This window comes from Alligator sinensis, unplaced genomic scaffold, assembly GCF_000455745.1.
Source record: "Alligator sinensis unplaced genomic scaffold, ASM45574v1 scaffold51_1, whole genome shotgun sequence".
Taxonomy (NCBI): Eukaryota; Metazoa; Chordata; order Crocodylia; family Alligatoridae; genus Alligator; species Alligator sinensis.
The window spans coordinates 174,711-190,591 of NW_005843075.1; the positions used below are offsets into that span (position 1 = coordinate 174,711).

A 15,881-nucleotide genomic window follows, 5' to 3' on the forward strand; every position below is an offset into this window, starting at 1 on the left:
CTCTGTCATCTCTCCATCTCCAAAGCAAGGCAAGGTAGCTCAAAATGATCAGTGTCCTGTTGTACATCATTACGTCGCCACTGAAGTTCTCCCAGGTATTGATGTTAATATTACATGCCTTTACACTGGCCTTCAAGGTGTCCTTGAATCTCCTCTTTTCTAGAGCAGTCACCACTAATGAGTTGGGAGTATAGGACTTGTTTTGGGAGCCAGTTGTCAGATATCCTGATGACATGTCCTGTTCAATGGAGCTGTTGCTGTATAAACATGGCCTTGATGCTGGTGGTTTGCTTGAGCCAGAACACTGGTGTTCGTTTATCTATGTTTCTAAATGACATCTAGGATGTCCTAGATGAAATTTCCAAAGAAATTGCTGATGGTAACATTCCAAAGCTTTCACAGGTTTCCAGTACATTGTCCAAAGTTTCACACCCATACAACAAGGCAAGGATGACAGTGTTGAACTGATACTAGCATAGTAATCTTTTAATTAGGTGTATTTATTTTATTATTATTTAGTTGTATTTAGGCTTTATTGTTATGCAATGCAAGGCTTGGGCTCCATTTTGTATTGCCTAGCATAAATAGAATAGTTATTTTATATGATATCAAGTTGACAAATTAAGTTGTTAATATTTTTCTATACTCTGATTATTATATTTTCAGATAAGTATTTCTTTTGTATTCTTTTATAACATTTGGATGCATGGATGAATGACTGTAGAATGAATTGTAAAAGCAGAGCAAGCTATGAATACATGTCAATAAGCAAGTTACCAAATGGCAGATCACACTGAAGATGGATGAAGAACCAGTTGGTGCCAGATGAGGAAGAGATAAGCATCAGATACCCACTTAAAATGAGGCCTGGACAGCATCCCAAGCCTAAAGGACTCCCTTTGGACTGGACACAGCCTACACCATGATAACAGAGGAATGTTGAATGATACTAGTGCCTGGGGCAATAATGCACGAGCTTGACCTCATGCCAGAATGGAAAAGCACCCTAGTTTTAAACAAAGAGTTGCAATCCCTATAAAATAAGAGACTTAACAGCATAAAAGGTGGGAACTCACTCTGCAAGCTTCAAGGAAGCACAGGCACATGTGTACACCCCACTTCCAATGGGATCTCAATCTGCCTAGGCTGGCCACCTAGAGCAAATATTGAGCAACTGACTTTGGTAACTATAACATCTGCAGAGTGAATGAGAATGAGTGTGTGTGTGTATATGTGCGTGTTGTTTTAATGTTGTTGTACTCTCAATAAACGTGGCAAATTACTTTGTCTCTCCTGATAGAGGTCCTGCTTGTTTTTTAATATAATATATGTCTTGTGCGTATTACAACAGCTTGGTAGATGAGAAGTTTGGGTCCTGATCTCATGATCATTAAAGACATGATTATGGAGACATCCAAAGGTAGCACTAGCAGATTTTGTCAGGTGTTGAATATTGTTATCTATGTATAGTATTTGGGAAAGGTGGCTACCCAAGTAGGGGAAATACTCAGTATTTTCCAAGAATTGCCCTCTAATTGTAATAGGTGGAAGAGCAGCTGGTTGGTTTGGAGTGTGTTGGTAAAGCCATCTTGTTTTTTGTGAAGTTGACAATGTGTTCAAGTATTTCATACACTTCTCAGAAACAATCAGTGACTTGGAGCTCTTCAATTGGAGTGAGTACATGCAACACAGTCAGTGTACTACAGAACAGGAATGGAGGTATTAGTCATCTTGGATTTCGAATATAACTTGTTGATGTAAAAGAGATTCCTGTCCACATTATACCAGATACTGACTTCAGATAGACATCTATCAGCAATAAAATGTGGAATAGCTATGACTCAGATTGAAGAGAGTGTCGGTGCAATCGCACATCCTTGCATGATTAATTCTAAAAGGGACCCATTTCCAAACCATTATTTAGGATGGTTACTGTCATGTTTTCATGAAGAAGTCTGATAGCTAACAAATTCTGGCACATATCCTTATCTCACCAGGATCTTTCATAGGGCCTCTCTGTTGATTAAATCAAAGGCATTAGTCAAGTTAATGAAAGCCATGTAAAGATCTTGATGTTGCTCGCAGTACTTCTTCTGAAGCTGTCAAGCAACAAAGATCATATGTACTGTACCAATTAGTAGTCTGAAACCATGTTGTATCTCAGGTAGAATCTCCTCAGGGATGGAAGTGAGTCTGCTAAGGAGAATGTGGGCAAGGAGCTTCCCAGCAATAGACAGAAGTACAATACCATGATGAACTGCTGCAACCTGATGAGTCTTATTTCTTTAACAATTCTGGAATCCCCCAAGTCTCCAGAAGTCTATTCACATTTCCAGATCTTCATAATAACAATGATTGAGTGCTTTTTTTCCCACCCTTCACCATAAACCAGAGGCGTTCAATCTTTTTGCCCATGGGCCAGATGGACAGTGCCCTGTACATCCATCCAAATCCAGCTGGTGGACCTGATTTGGTTGTACAGTGGTGAGATAGTGTGGCCAGCTGTGCAGGGAGTGGGAGGGGGTGTGGCCCAGCCCTGATCTAGCTATAAGGGAGGGATGGCCTGGCCCTGATCCAGCTGCACAGTGAGGGGGCAGGAAAAGGGTCATGGCCTGGCACTGATACAGCTGTGTGGAGAAGAAGAAGCGGGCATGGCCTGGCCCAAACCTGGTGGTGCAGGGCTTGGGAATTTGGCTGCAGGGGACAAGGGTGGCAGTATTAATTGCCACCACTCCCCTACCACCAAATTTCCAGGCCCATGAGGAGTTCTGTGGGCTGAATTCCATGGATGCATGGGACAGATTTGGCCTGTGGGCCAGGGGTTGTGCACCCCTGCCATAAACCAATAAATTGTCATAAACCAATTTATTCGTTTATAATAAATATAAATAAACAAAATCAAAATCATTTATTGTAAACCAATTAATACAGAAAATAGTATTTCAACTAAATCATAGGGTAATTTTAAAAATTCTGCCCAAGATAGGCATAGTAATGATTTAGCAGTGCGGCCTGGAAAAGAGGAGGTTTAAGAGAACTATGAGAATCTGAATCTATTCCAAACGTGACTAAATAAGCAATTACCTGGCAACAAAAGAAACAGAAAAGAAGACTGCTGCAAAATACCCGATGCCAATCAGCTTATAATACAAAAAAAGATAACACTGTATATCTATGGTACCACTATATAAAAAAATCCAAAAGGATTTTTGGATGCCCTAGCATTAGCACTGATAACATTTTACCCATAATTTATTAGGCTGAAAGGAATAAAATGGATGACGGTGATGGCAGATCACAAGATTATTCCATACTGACCCAACTCACTCTGAGAACTCTTATGGCTATACCAATCTGATCTCATTTTTAAGACAGAAAGCCTTCAGCTAGTCATGTTTTCAAAAACTATAAGGATATATGGAATAAAAGCTGAATAGCCCCATCAACATACTATGGTTTTAGATTTCTCTGCAACTATGGAATGGGAACAAAAGTTTGTTTTGAAGGATTTCATGAACTTTTCTAATATATATTATGGATTCAAAAACATTTTAAAGCCTAATTTACCACTACACTTATTTGAATGTACAAGCATGAAAGGTAAAGTTATTGTTTGTTATTTCTGTATATGTACTTATACACACATACATACTCAGAAATATGCATAATTTATTTATCTGACTTTTGGCACAGTTGATAAAAATCATAGAGAATCAAAACCTAAGCCATCTTTAGTAGGATTTCTCTTGAAAAGAGGTCCTCAATGGAGATTTTCTGAACCCTTCCTTTTGCCAGGATGCCTAAATCTAGGCACCTCTGAGCCTAATCACCATATTTAAAAAACAAAAAAAAAAACAAAAAAAACCCACCCCCAAAATCAAGTTAAGTTTAATTTATCTTTCGTAAACTAAGACTACATAAAGCCAAAGAAACAGTTTATTTTGCTTTGAATTGTTGAACTGCTTAAATAATTATAAGGGCATAAGGTTGTAGCCATGTTAGTCTAAGGACATTTTTCCAACTATTTGAGTTGGTCTAATAAAAGAGAGCATATTTCCCCAAAGCTGCCTATGTCCTTAGGCCAACACAGCTACAACCTATACCCCTGTAACATGGAAGATATCGAATTTTGCTATTTGAAAAGAGCACACACACCAACTGCAGATGCTTCCTCAGCCCAACGAAAAGTATTTATACCCAAAAGCTTGCAAAGAAGGATTTTTCCAACTATTTGAGTTGGTCTAATAAAAGATATCAGATTCACCCAAAGCTGCCTAAATAATTATAATGTTTTTAAGCAACATATGCTCTACAGTTTAACCAGTTAATTGGCTCTAGGCTAAGTAGTTTAACTCAGTGGTTTTCAACCTATTTTTTATTTGTGGGCCCCTAAAAAATTTTGAATGAAGGTGTGGACCAGGCAGATTGGTGGGGCAGGTGGAGCAGCACATAGGAGCAGGGGGGAGAGGGGAGGTTGCAGTCTCCCCGCTCCCAGCCGGAGTGTCCAGCCAGCTGCAAATCCCCGCCCACAGCCCCCCATGTGATGCTCCACCTGCCCCACCAGTCTGAGTTCACCAGCCACCGGCCGGGTGCTCCAGCCAGTAGCAGGGAGGCTGCAAGCCCCCCGCTCCCAGCTTGCTGCAACTCCCTCATCCCACTGCTGGCTTACTGAACCCACCCCCCCCATGCTCCCTTGCTCCACCGTCCCACCAGTCTGAGTTCACCAGCCACACCTGGTGTGGACCCCTTTGAATTGTAAGCATGGGCATTCACATACTTTTGATTGATCTTAGTAGTCTTTTCACAGACCACCCCCCCACCCTGAGACACTATCTGTGGACCCCCTGGGGTCTGTGGACTACGGGTTGAAAACCACTTGTTTAATTTATTTAAGCCTTCTAAACCTTTAAAGTGTTTTCCAAACTTCACTGGTTCATGTACCACCTTCTTTTAAAAATGGTATTTGAAGTATCACATGCAAATATTATGTTTTTGTGCAAATATCATTTTATGCCTTTCTAGAATGAATGCAAATATTTCCAATAAGTGTCTAGAGAAGCTTTAACTGTTCTATTACAGTATCCTTTTTAATGTCTTTAGTTTTTGTGCTGCTTTTTGATTTGTTGTCCACAATGACAGCCAACCTGGCTGTCGCAGGCAGGTCTTGCCTCACCAACCTCATCTCCTTCTATGACCAGATAAACTTGCCACCTGGACACAAGAGAGCAGGTTGACATTGTATACATTGACTCCCAAAAGGCCTTTGATCTAGTCTCCCACAATGTCCTTGCAAGAAAATTGGAGGATTGTGGGCTTAACTCCAAGACAGCCAGGTGGGTGAGAAACTGGCTGCAGGATAGAACCCAGAGAGTCATAGTGAACAGATCTGTGGCATCCTGGCAAGAAGTGGGCAGCAGTGTCCCACAGGGGCCGGTACTTGGTCCAGTACTTTTCAACATCTTTATTAATGATTTGGATGTGGGGGTGAAGAGTTCACTGGCCAAGTTCACAGATGACACTGAGTTAGTGGGGAGTGTGGGGATGCTGATACATGTGACACTCAGGTGCTTTTAATTAGCATGCTCCACCTTAGGACAAGCAACCCCCAACACACTTACAGGCTTGGCAGCACCAAACTGACTAGCACTATGAATGAAAGAGACCTGGGGGTAATAACAGACCACAGTCTGAATATGAGCTGGCAGTGCAATATTGTAGCCAAGTAGGGCGAATAATACTCTGGCTTCCATCAATTGATGCATCTCCAGCAAAGCCAAGGAGGCAATTCTTCCGCTCTATTCAGCACTGGTGATACCGGAGCTAGAGTACTGCATCCAGTTCTGGGCGCCACACTTTAACAAGGACGTGGACAAGCTTGAGAGAGTCCAAAGAAGAGCCACCCGTATGATCAGAGTCCTAAAAGGCAAGCCATATGAGGAAAGTCTGAGGGATCTGGGACTCTTCAGCCTGAGGAAAAGAAGGCTGAGAGGGGATCTGGTAGCAGCTTACCGCTACACTAGGGGAGTACATCAAGGGCTCGGTGAACAACTGTTCACCAGGGCACCCTTGGGGGAAAACCGGGAGTAATGGCCACAAACTCCTGGAAGATTGATTCAGGCTCAACATTAGGAAAAACTTCTTCACAGCCAGAGTGTCCAGACTGTGGAATCAGCTCCCTGCAGTGGTGATGCAGTCACCTACCCTGGAGATCTTCAAGAGGAGACTGGGCAGTCACCTGACCCCAGGTGTCTTTCCTGCTTTGTGCAGGGGGCTGAACCTGATGATCTTCTGAGGTCCCTTCCGGCCTTACAATCTATGAATTTATGTGAAGCAACCATTATTATTATTCTTGTGTTTGCCTTTTATGTATTACTCAGATTGTAAGAAGCAAATACAAAATAAATGAAATTCAATATATCTTGATATGCTTCTGAACTATAACAATGGCTTGACTTCTTAAAATTTCTAATTCAGTTTAAAGTGAAAAATTATAAAGAATAGTAATGAAAAGTAGGTACTTACTTCTAGGCACATACCTGCCTGTCATGTGAGATAGCTTCTGTTGAAGGTCTGCTTCTGCACTGCAGTTCAACCTGCATTTATTTTTAGCAATGGCTAGAGCACAAAAAACAGCTTCTCAGAGATTGGTAACGATGGTGAAAAAATCTGTCAATTGTCTCAGTCAATGTCATGCTAAACTTCTCTGCCCTTCTCAAACAAAAGTTGCAAAAAGTGCACTTTGTTAAAGCTGCATGTGAGTCTACCATCACATGACAATTAAACCAACTCTTCTGTTTTCTTTGCTTAGAAGCCATCTGGCAGAGTGTCATCTTCTACTGAAAACAGCTGCTTGCTCCAATTTCTCATTTGTTATGCTGTCTAAAAAGTAGTCACTAAATGTGCTGACCAAATTCAGGTAATGGTCTCTTATGTCAGCAATAAAGTCAGACTGAATTTCAATTATTTTTTCAATGTGGAAGTTTTCCAGTGTTGGAAGGATTGCCAGTTTTCCTTCTCTCTTTCCCACTCTGAAACTTCATTTTTTATCATTGTCCTTGTCTTGTCATTATAATTTACAGCTATAATTTGCAGTCTCTGTAAAACAGCATGCAGTTAATTGAGATGTGTTAAAAGGCTACAATTAACACTACAGCTTGTCCACAAATCAATTAGCACATTTATAACTAAAACCATTGAAGAAAAAACTTGTACCTGACAATGGAGTTCAAATATTTAAGTCAATTCCTTCCCAAGTGACAGCTATAACACATAAGTAAGGCAAAGAAACTTCTGGTACTTCACTGAACAAGTTTAGTATTTGTGCTCAAATACAACTGGCTACCTTTACAATATAATCAAGACAGACTTTTAGATTACCAATATTTTAACACTGAGTGATGAATACTGCAGTGAGGAAACTTAGCTTTAGGATCCACTTGAATTTTTACCATACTTCCTTGTCATGCCTCAAGTAGATATAGATGTAGTTCTACCACTCCACACATTTTTCTGTGATAAACTTAGTTTGTTAAAAACATATTTTGCTGATGATAGGTTCACAGAACAAGACATTTTCCTTCCTTCTAATTCAGACTGCACCATTCATAAACTAAGCTTAACTGCTGATGTTGTTATTTTGTCTAAATGAGAAAAACATGACTTACTTGACATGATTTAGGAGTTGTAGTTTTACTTGAGAAATTGAATATCTCAGTTTTTTCTTCTTAATACAGTTCAAGGTAAAAAATGACATCAAGCTGTTTGCTGCTTTATTCCCATGAACAGATTACACAAAATCTTTTGTAACAGTCAACACAAGAATCCCACCAACTGCATGTACTCAGCCTTACGTGGTATGACACTTCAAGAGCTTCACATTAGTGCCTTGAGAGATGTCACTGTTTTGTAGTTGTCTTGAAATTCACTTACCTTCCTCCTTTTTTTCAAGAAAAAAGGGTTGTCTTTCAGAGAACTGTGCTTTGTACTGAGGTTATGCTGAAGTAGGCAAGATTTCACTGAATGATTGGATAACAGTTCATGACCTGAGGCACTGGTTTACTTCGCCCCTCAAAATAAACTCAAGTGATTAGTAGCGAGGATCATACCTTCTAAGTCTTGCACTGTTTATTGCTTGCAGCAGGAAGCCTACCAGCTGTGCCTGAAATCACTTAAGTTTTTTCACTGAGAAGTTTTTCCTAATTCACACTATTACCTGTCTCATCAACAGGCCTTAGCTGTGCTTCTGTGTTTTCTGAAGCTACAGTTAGTTAGCCACTTATTCATGGTTCATAGATTCACTGATAATAAAACAAGAGGAATCAGTATTGCTCATTTATAAATATATATTTGACCTAGTTGATTTTGCTAAAACCTAGTGGAATGATTCACACTATTAGATTGTTAAAAATAATGGTTACATCCTATTTGGGAAAGCATGAGTGGGCAAAAGGGAAGGGAAGCAGCACTCTATCACAAAAATGCCATTACCTGTTTCCAAAGTCACTTATTACTCAGAAGCAAAGGATCTTCTTGCATGTTTATGGATCAATGTCTTAACAGATAGAGCAGAAGATGAGGTAAGAGCTGATGTCTGCTGCCAACGATCAAAGCACATTAGAGAACCAAATGACTAATTTCTTAAGCACCTGTTATAAGGCATAAGGAAAAAAATGTGTAATCATGGGGGACTTTATACTGAGTAACATATGCTGAAAGTCTTATCTACCAATAAAAAGTACATTAGAATTAATAAAATTTATACAGGTCAGTTTTATAAACTCAAAAACCATTTCATTTGACATAGAAATTTATATTAGATAAAGAGAAACTGATTATTGAACTAGAAATTAGTGGTAGCTTATATCTTACAAGCAATCATAACTTGATCACATTTGTTGTGTGCCAATACAATAATGTTCAAAACAGTAATATTCATACCTAATGCTTTAAAAGGATCCGTATCACAAAGCTATAAACAATGACACAAGTAAGTTGGAAGAAACAATTTAATCAGAACGTGAAACACAGTTTGAAATTATTAAAAAGATTTTAGTAGGAGTCCAAAAAGTAACAATTCCACAATTGAATAAGAAGACTGCATTCAAATTGAATTAAAGGGGAAGTGAAGGCAGCTATTAAAAATAAGAAAACCGTATATAATAAATGGAAGAGGGGCAAAATTGATGGTAATGAATATAGGAGACTGACGAGGGAATTGCCATGATTGTCTTCTATGATTGTCTTATCTGTGTGTCTGAAGATAGCTTATGAAGTCTACCTGGAATCGACAGACTTGCCATTCCACTGGAAACTTAGGCAGATGCTTATAGAAAACCTTGTGTCAAACCAACTTCATACTTTTTATGATAAGATTTTTTGGTTTATAAAGATAGCTGCATTGATGTGGTATTCTTAAACTGCTCTCAGGCTTTTGATAAAAGTAACTAATATAATACTTTTGATGGAATTTTCTAAGATTTCTGTAAAATATTCACATACTGCTTCATAATACTTGATTAAGAAAATGGAAAATGAACATGCAATTATAATAATTGGATACATTTTGGTTCTTTTGATAAGAGTCAAAATGTAACTGTAATCATTGAATCATCATTAAACAGGTGAATTTCTATTGGGGTCCCACAGTGATGGGTTCTTCACCCTATTTCTTAACATTTTTACAATCACATAAAATCATCACTGATAATTTTGCAGATAACAGAAATTGGGGGAATGATAACTAATTAATAGGGCAAAGGAGTACTGAGCCATCTGAATGTTGACCAGCTAGGTGCAAGAAAAATTATGAGGTTTAATACGGACAAATATAGAGCCATATATTTATATATGACTGAAGCAGCAAACCTACCATCTTTACTCAAATTCAAGAAGAGTTGTTCCCTCCCATTCAACTTAGGGGAAAAGGCCCCTCATCTTGGATTCAGGTACACAGTGGGGTGGGGAGAGGCAGGTGCTGCAGCTTTGACTCTGGCCCCAAGCTCGGGTTGGGACTAGAACCAGAGCTGCAGCAGCTACATGCAGCCAGGCTGCTGTGGGGGTAGAGGCTGCAGGAGTCATGTGGCAAGGGGTGCAGGCACTGTGGAAGTGCAGGCTGCAAGGAAACAAGTGAGAGGGCTGGGGATAAGGGGAATGCCTACCCCCCAGCTGCCTGCCCCTCCCCACCGCATGTCCCCTTGCTGCTGCTTTCCCTTCTGTACCAGTTGAGGGGGATAAATTTAAGACTACCCTCTGATAATTAGATTATATACATGGAAAGTTATAACAAATTTATACATTTTCCATATCTAGATTCTAATCACTGGGGGGGCATTTTAAATTCAAAGTTGTCCTGGAGTCAGGCAAATACAGTATTTACAGGATAAGAGAATCAATGCTGGAAAACAGTGACTCTTCAAAAGCCTTGGGGATCAGGACAGGTAATCAGCTTATGACCTCCCAGTCAACACTGGCTAAAAGGGCTAATGCAATCCTTCAATGTATATACAAGAGTATCACAAGTAGGAGTAGGGAATTTATATCAATTCTGCTTTTTGCATTGGTGTGACTATTACTAAAACGCTTTGTCCAGTTCTGGTGTCCAGAATTCAAGAAGGACAGTGATCAATTGAAGAATCAAGGAGGAGGCCATGAGAATGATAGCCTTGTAGTATAAGATTCAAAGAAGCTCAGTCTATTTTATTAAAGAGAAAGTAAAGAAGAGAAAGTACTTTTAGAGAAAATAAAGTAATTTGTTCACAGTGTTTAAGTAACTGCCTAGGAAATAAAACTCTGAGAATACGCTACTGAATTTAGAATACAAAAGTATAAGTTCCAGAGGTTAGAAGTTGTGGATAAGGCATACATTTTTAGCACTAAGAATACTGGAACAGTTTCAGCCAGAGGTTGTACTGAATCCTTTATCACTGGCTATTTTTAAATCATTATTGATTTTTTCCCCCTAAAAGATATGTTCTAAATCAAATAGGAATCAACTGCCTGTTCTAAAGAAGAGGTCAGACAATAGGATCAGAATGATCCCTTCTGATTCTGTAATCTATGGAATCAATCAATTATACTGATTTCAATAGGATTTACCCATAAAAGGGTGTCAGTAATATTTGAGAAGGTCTGAGGTTTTGACCTCCTTATTCAGTGATATATATGAGTGAATTGGTTGAACCACATTGGATCAATAGGGTTAAAAAAGCAAACATTCCTACATAAAATCTAATTAAATCTGCATTTTTTTTCTGTTTGTTAATTTTTATTTCATTTTATTGCATTTGATGGGGCATGGAAAATGAAACAAATCAGTCAGTTTCAATGTAATTTCCAGGCTGTTTCCATGTTCTTGTTCTCAGTAGAGGGCTGTTGTATTTGATTTAATATACAATAAGAAAATATTAAAATGAAATAAATTTATTGCTGACAATATGTACACAAAATCTCCCCTGTTATAATTGGATTATTTAACCATGCCCTTTCTTTCTTTCATATAAATTTAGGGGCCTAAACAGAAAAGCAGCATGTTCACAAATCCAGGAACTTTTTAGCCGAATTAAAGCTAGGTCCACAAATTAGATCTTGCCATATAGAAGTCTTCATGAATTTTTTGGGTCATGATTCCACTTCACTCAGATAATCTTTTCAAGTACCAATACACTGTACCATTACAATTAACAAATAAGGAAGAAAGCTCCAGATATGTTAGAGAGCTACCTAGCAGCTTGTTAGAGAGCTCCTAGCAAGTGGATTCAGAAACAGTATGTTTTATCTCTAAGGCAGAAAGATTTTCTCTTAGTCATCCTGTTTGATTAATTTGCAATTTATTAATGGATTGGACACAATATGGAGCTCCATACAAGTTAGGGACCTACGTTAGAAGACGTTATTTCTGGAAAAGAAACATATGATTCAGCAGGTTTTGTTAAAAAGGTTTCACATAATTGCATTTCTTACAGAATCTAGAGATTCAATCTGTCCAGGTCTATTGCACCAGCTTGGATAAGTGCATCAATCCAAAAGCATTAATTCTTGATTTAATAAAGATGTCTAGTGAGCAGTTTCTGCTAAGGGTGCTATTTAGAAGTGTTTGTATAGGCAGTGGATAATAAAATAAAAGATCTCTATCACAGCTGAGGTTCTGAAGTGATAAAACAAGCAAAATTGTGCCCAGGGTTGGATCAAGGATTCTGCAAAGGGGAGTGCAAGAGCAGTGACCAGTGTTGCAGGGGTCATCTCCTCCCCGTGCTGAAAAATGGTGGCGGGGTGCTTTGAACCTAAGCTCGTCGGACATTTATTCAGTGTGGGGATGCCGATACATGTGACACTCAGGTGCTTTTAATTAGCATGACTTGCTAATTAAAGCACCCCCCACACTTCCTGGAGAACATCTATAAATGTCCTAAGAGCTGCCATTTTCCAAGGGGTGACTCAAGTCTATCCAGAGATGCCTCGATTCTAAAAAAGTTGAGAACTACTGTTCTGGAGGGTAGGGCCAGGATCCAAAATGGCTTGGATAGGCTGGAAAAGTGGTCTTCAATCAAGCAAATGATATTCAGCAAAGACAAGTGCCAAGTCCCGCACTTGGGACGGAATAACCGCATGCATAAATACAGACTGGGAAATGACTGACTAGGCTGCAGTGCTGCAGAGAAGGACTTGGGATGACACAGAACAAGTGTGTTTTTGTTGCAAACAAGGCCAACGGCATACTGGGTTGTATTAACAGGACTATCACTTGCAAATCAAAGGAAGCTATTCTTCCACTCTGTTCTATTCTAGTGAGGACTCACCTCGAGTACTGTGTCTGGCTTTCGGCGCCACACTTCAAGAACAAATTTACTATCTGGCACCTGGAATTTACTATCTGGTGCACAGTGGTGAAAGCAAGCCGTAAGGCAAAAGTCCTTGACTTCAGGAGGGCCAACTTCAATGAGACAAAGAGATTAGTAAGAGAGACATTGGGGACTCGGAGCCTCAATGAGATGGGAGTCCAGGATGGGTGGTTGTTAGTTAAGGAAATGATCCTCTGAGCTCAGAGGGAGTCAGTCCCAACACAAACCAAAGCGAGCAGAAGTGCTAAAAAGCCCCCTTGGCTCAGTAAAGGCATCCAGGAGGGCCTGAGGGCAAAAAAGGTGGCATATAATCAGTGGAAGCAAGGGGCTATCACCTAGGACGATTACAGTTCCATTGTTCATGATTGCAGGGAGGTGGCTAGGAAGGCCAAGGCAGAGACGGAACTAGGGCTGGTGACCACAATTAAGGATAACAAAAAGTCCTTTTTCAAATACATAGGGAGTAAGAAGGCACCAGGTAACATGGGGCCCCTACAGGACAGACTTGGCAATCTGGTGATTGCAGCAAAGGAAAAAGCTGATCTCTTCAACCAGTTCTTTGCCTCCATATTTCTGAGTAGGGACTGGGACAACTCTCCCACTAGGATTACAGACAGGCTCAGGGGACACAATGCCATGCCTAGGGTCAGGGACAATCTAGTTAGGGAACTACTGGAGGGGCTGGATGTGTTTAAATCAGCAGGTCCAGATACTCTTCATCCAAGGGTACTGAGGGAATTGGCAGAGGTCATAGCAGGGCCCATGGCATTGCTGTATGAGTGCTCATGGTGCTCTGGCCAGGTCCCAGAGGACTGGAAAAGGGCCAATGTGGTCCCCATTTACAAGAAGGGGAGAAAGGAGGACCTGAGAAACTATAGGCCAGTTAGTCTCACCTCGGTCCTTGGGAAGACCTTTGAGAAAATAATCAAGGAGCACATCTGCGGGGGCCCAGCATGGGAGGTAATGCTCAGGGGCAACCAACACGGGTTCATTATAGGCAGATCCTGCCTGACTAACCTTGTTTTCTTTTACGACCAGGTCACAAAGTCCTTGAATGCAGGCACTGAGGTCGATGTCGTCTACCTGGACTTCAAGAAGGCCTTTGACACTGTTTCTCACCCCATGCTCATAAAAAAACTAGGTGACTGCGGCATTGATGCCTACACAGTCAGATGGGTGGCAAATTGGCTCGAGGGTCACACCCAGAGAGTGGTGGTAGACAGGTCATTTTCGACCTGGAGGGATGTGGGCAGTGGAGTTTCCCAGGGCTCGGTCCTCGGGCCTGTGCTAGTCAACATCTTTATCAGCAACTTGGAAGTGGGAGTGGAAAGCACACTGTCCAAATTGACTGATGACACAAAGATGTGGGGTGAGGTGGGCACACTGGAGGGGAGGGACAGAATCCAACTAGAGCAGACTTGTCCAACATATGGCCTGAGGGCCGCCATGTAGCCCGCCATGCCATTTTATCTGGCCTGCAGCAGTGGTGGCACTGCGGCGGCGGAGCGCAGAGCCGCGGCAGCGGAACATGGAGCCACGGCAGTAGGGCCACCACAGAACACAGAGCCGCAGCAATGGCGGTGGAGCGCGGAGCTGGCAGCAGGGAAGTGGGGAGCCAGTGGCGGCGGAGTGTGGAGCCATGGCGGCAGCGCTAGCAGAGCTGCGGTGGCGGAGTATGGATCCATGGTGGTGGCGGGGCAGCGGTGAGGCAGGCAGGGCCGGCCCACGGGCCCCAGCCAGCAGCGAGGGGAGGGGAGCTGCTTACCCCCACAGGGCACAGCTCATCAATGAGCCAGATCCTGCTGCAGCTGCCCCGAGGGCTGCACAGAGTGGGGCTGCCCCAGCCATGCCTGATTGGAGGAGCTGGGGATGGGCTCTGCCCCTTGCCCCCGGCACGTGGCCAGGGGATTTGCAGCATGGCCTGTACCCTGCCCACGTGCCTGGTGGACGGAGGCACGAGGTAAGTTCCCGCACGGAGCTGGGGGTGCCTCGGGGCTGGGCCAGGGCGGACGGAGGCACGGGGTAAGTTCCCGTGTGGAGCATTGTCACTTCCTGCAACTTCATTGGTGTCAAAGGTCACATGACATCACTTCCTGATGTGATGTCACTTCCGGTGAGGTCTTCGAATATGGCTCACTGGCACACTGGGTGATAAAAAATTCATGATCCGGCCCCACATCCAAAAAGGTTGGACACCCCTGAACTAGAGCTAGACAGATTACAGAGGTGGGTGGATGAGAATAGGATGAAATTCAATGCAGACAAGTGCAGGGTGCTGCATCTAAGGAGAAAGAACCTACAACACACTTATAGGCTGGGGAACACCCTTCTCAACAACACAGTGGCTGGAAGGGATCTTGGAGTCATTGTTGACTTCAGGATGAACATGAGTCCCCAATGCGAGGAAGCAGTCAGTAAGGCTAACTGCACCTTGTTGTGCATCTATAGATGCATCAGAAGCAGGTCCAGGGAGGCGATCCTTCCCCTCTATGCAGCACTGGTGAGGCCGCAGTTGGAGTACTGCATCCAGTTCTGGGCGCCACACTTCAAGAGGGATGTGGCTAGCTTTGAGAGGGTCCAGAGGAGGGCCACTGGCATGGTCAGGGGCAGCAGGCCAGGTCCTATGAAGATAGACTAAAGGGCCTGAATCTATTCAGCCTCCACTAGAGAAGACTAAGAGGGGATCTGGTGGCCATCTATAAACTCACCAGGGGGACCAGTGGATAATAGGTGAGGCTGTGTTCCCCCAGGCACCACCTGGGATAGCAAGGAATAATGGCCACAAATTGATTGAGAATAGGTTCAGGCAGGCTTGATATCAGGAAGCATTACTTTACGGTTAGGGCTGCCAGGCTCTGGAATGGGCTCCCAAGGGAGGTGGTGCTCTCCTACCTTGGGGGTCCTCAAGAGGAGGTTGGATAGATATTTGGATGGGTTATTATGATCCCAACACTTGTTCCTGCGCAGGGCAGGGGGTTGAACTTGATGATCTGTTCAAGTCCCTTCCGACCCTAGAAACTATGAAATGATGTGGACAGACTGGAA

The 15,881-nt window shown here is 42.1% G+C and overlaps 1 protein-coding gene across 1 annotated transcript in view; it reads right to left on the bottom strand.

Annotated features, from left to right (window-relative positions):
* PIGK (phosphatidylinositol glycan anchor biosynthesis class K) overlaps positions 1 to 8,067 on the bottom strand; it is a 173,756-nt gene extending 165,689 nt beyond the window's left edge. Inside the window, exons 1-2 of the mRNA XM_006037172.2 lie at positions 7,930 to 8,067; positions 6,537 to 6,615 (exon numbers count right to left, since the gene is read on the bottom strand). Of these exons, the coding sequence (XP_006037234.1) occupies positions 6,537 to 6,599 (63 nt within the window). The 5' untranslated portion in view covers positions 6,600 to 6,615; positions 7,930 to 8,067. The remainder of the gene's footprint in view (positions 1 to 6,536; positions 6,616 to 7,929) is intronic.
* Between the last annotated feature and the right edge of the window lie 7,814 nt (positions 8,068 to 15,881).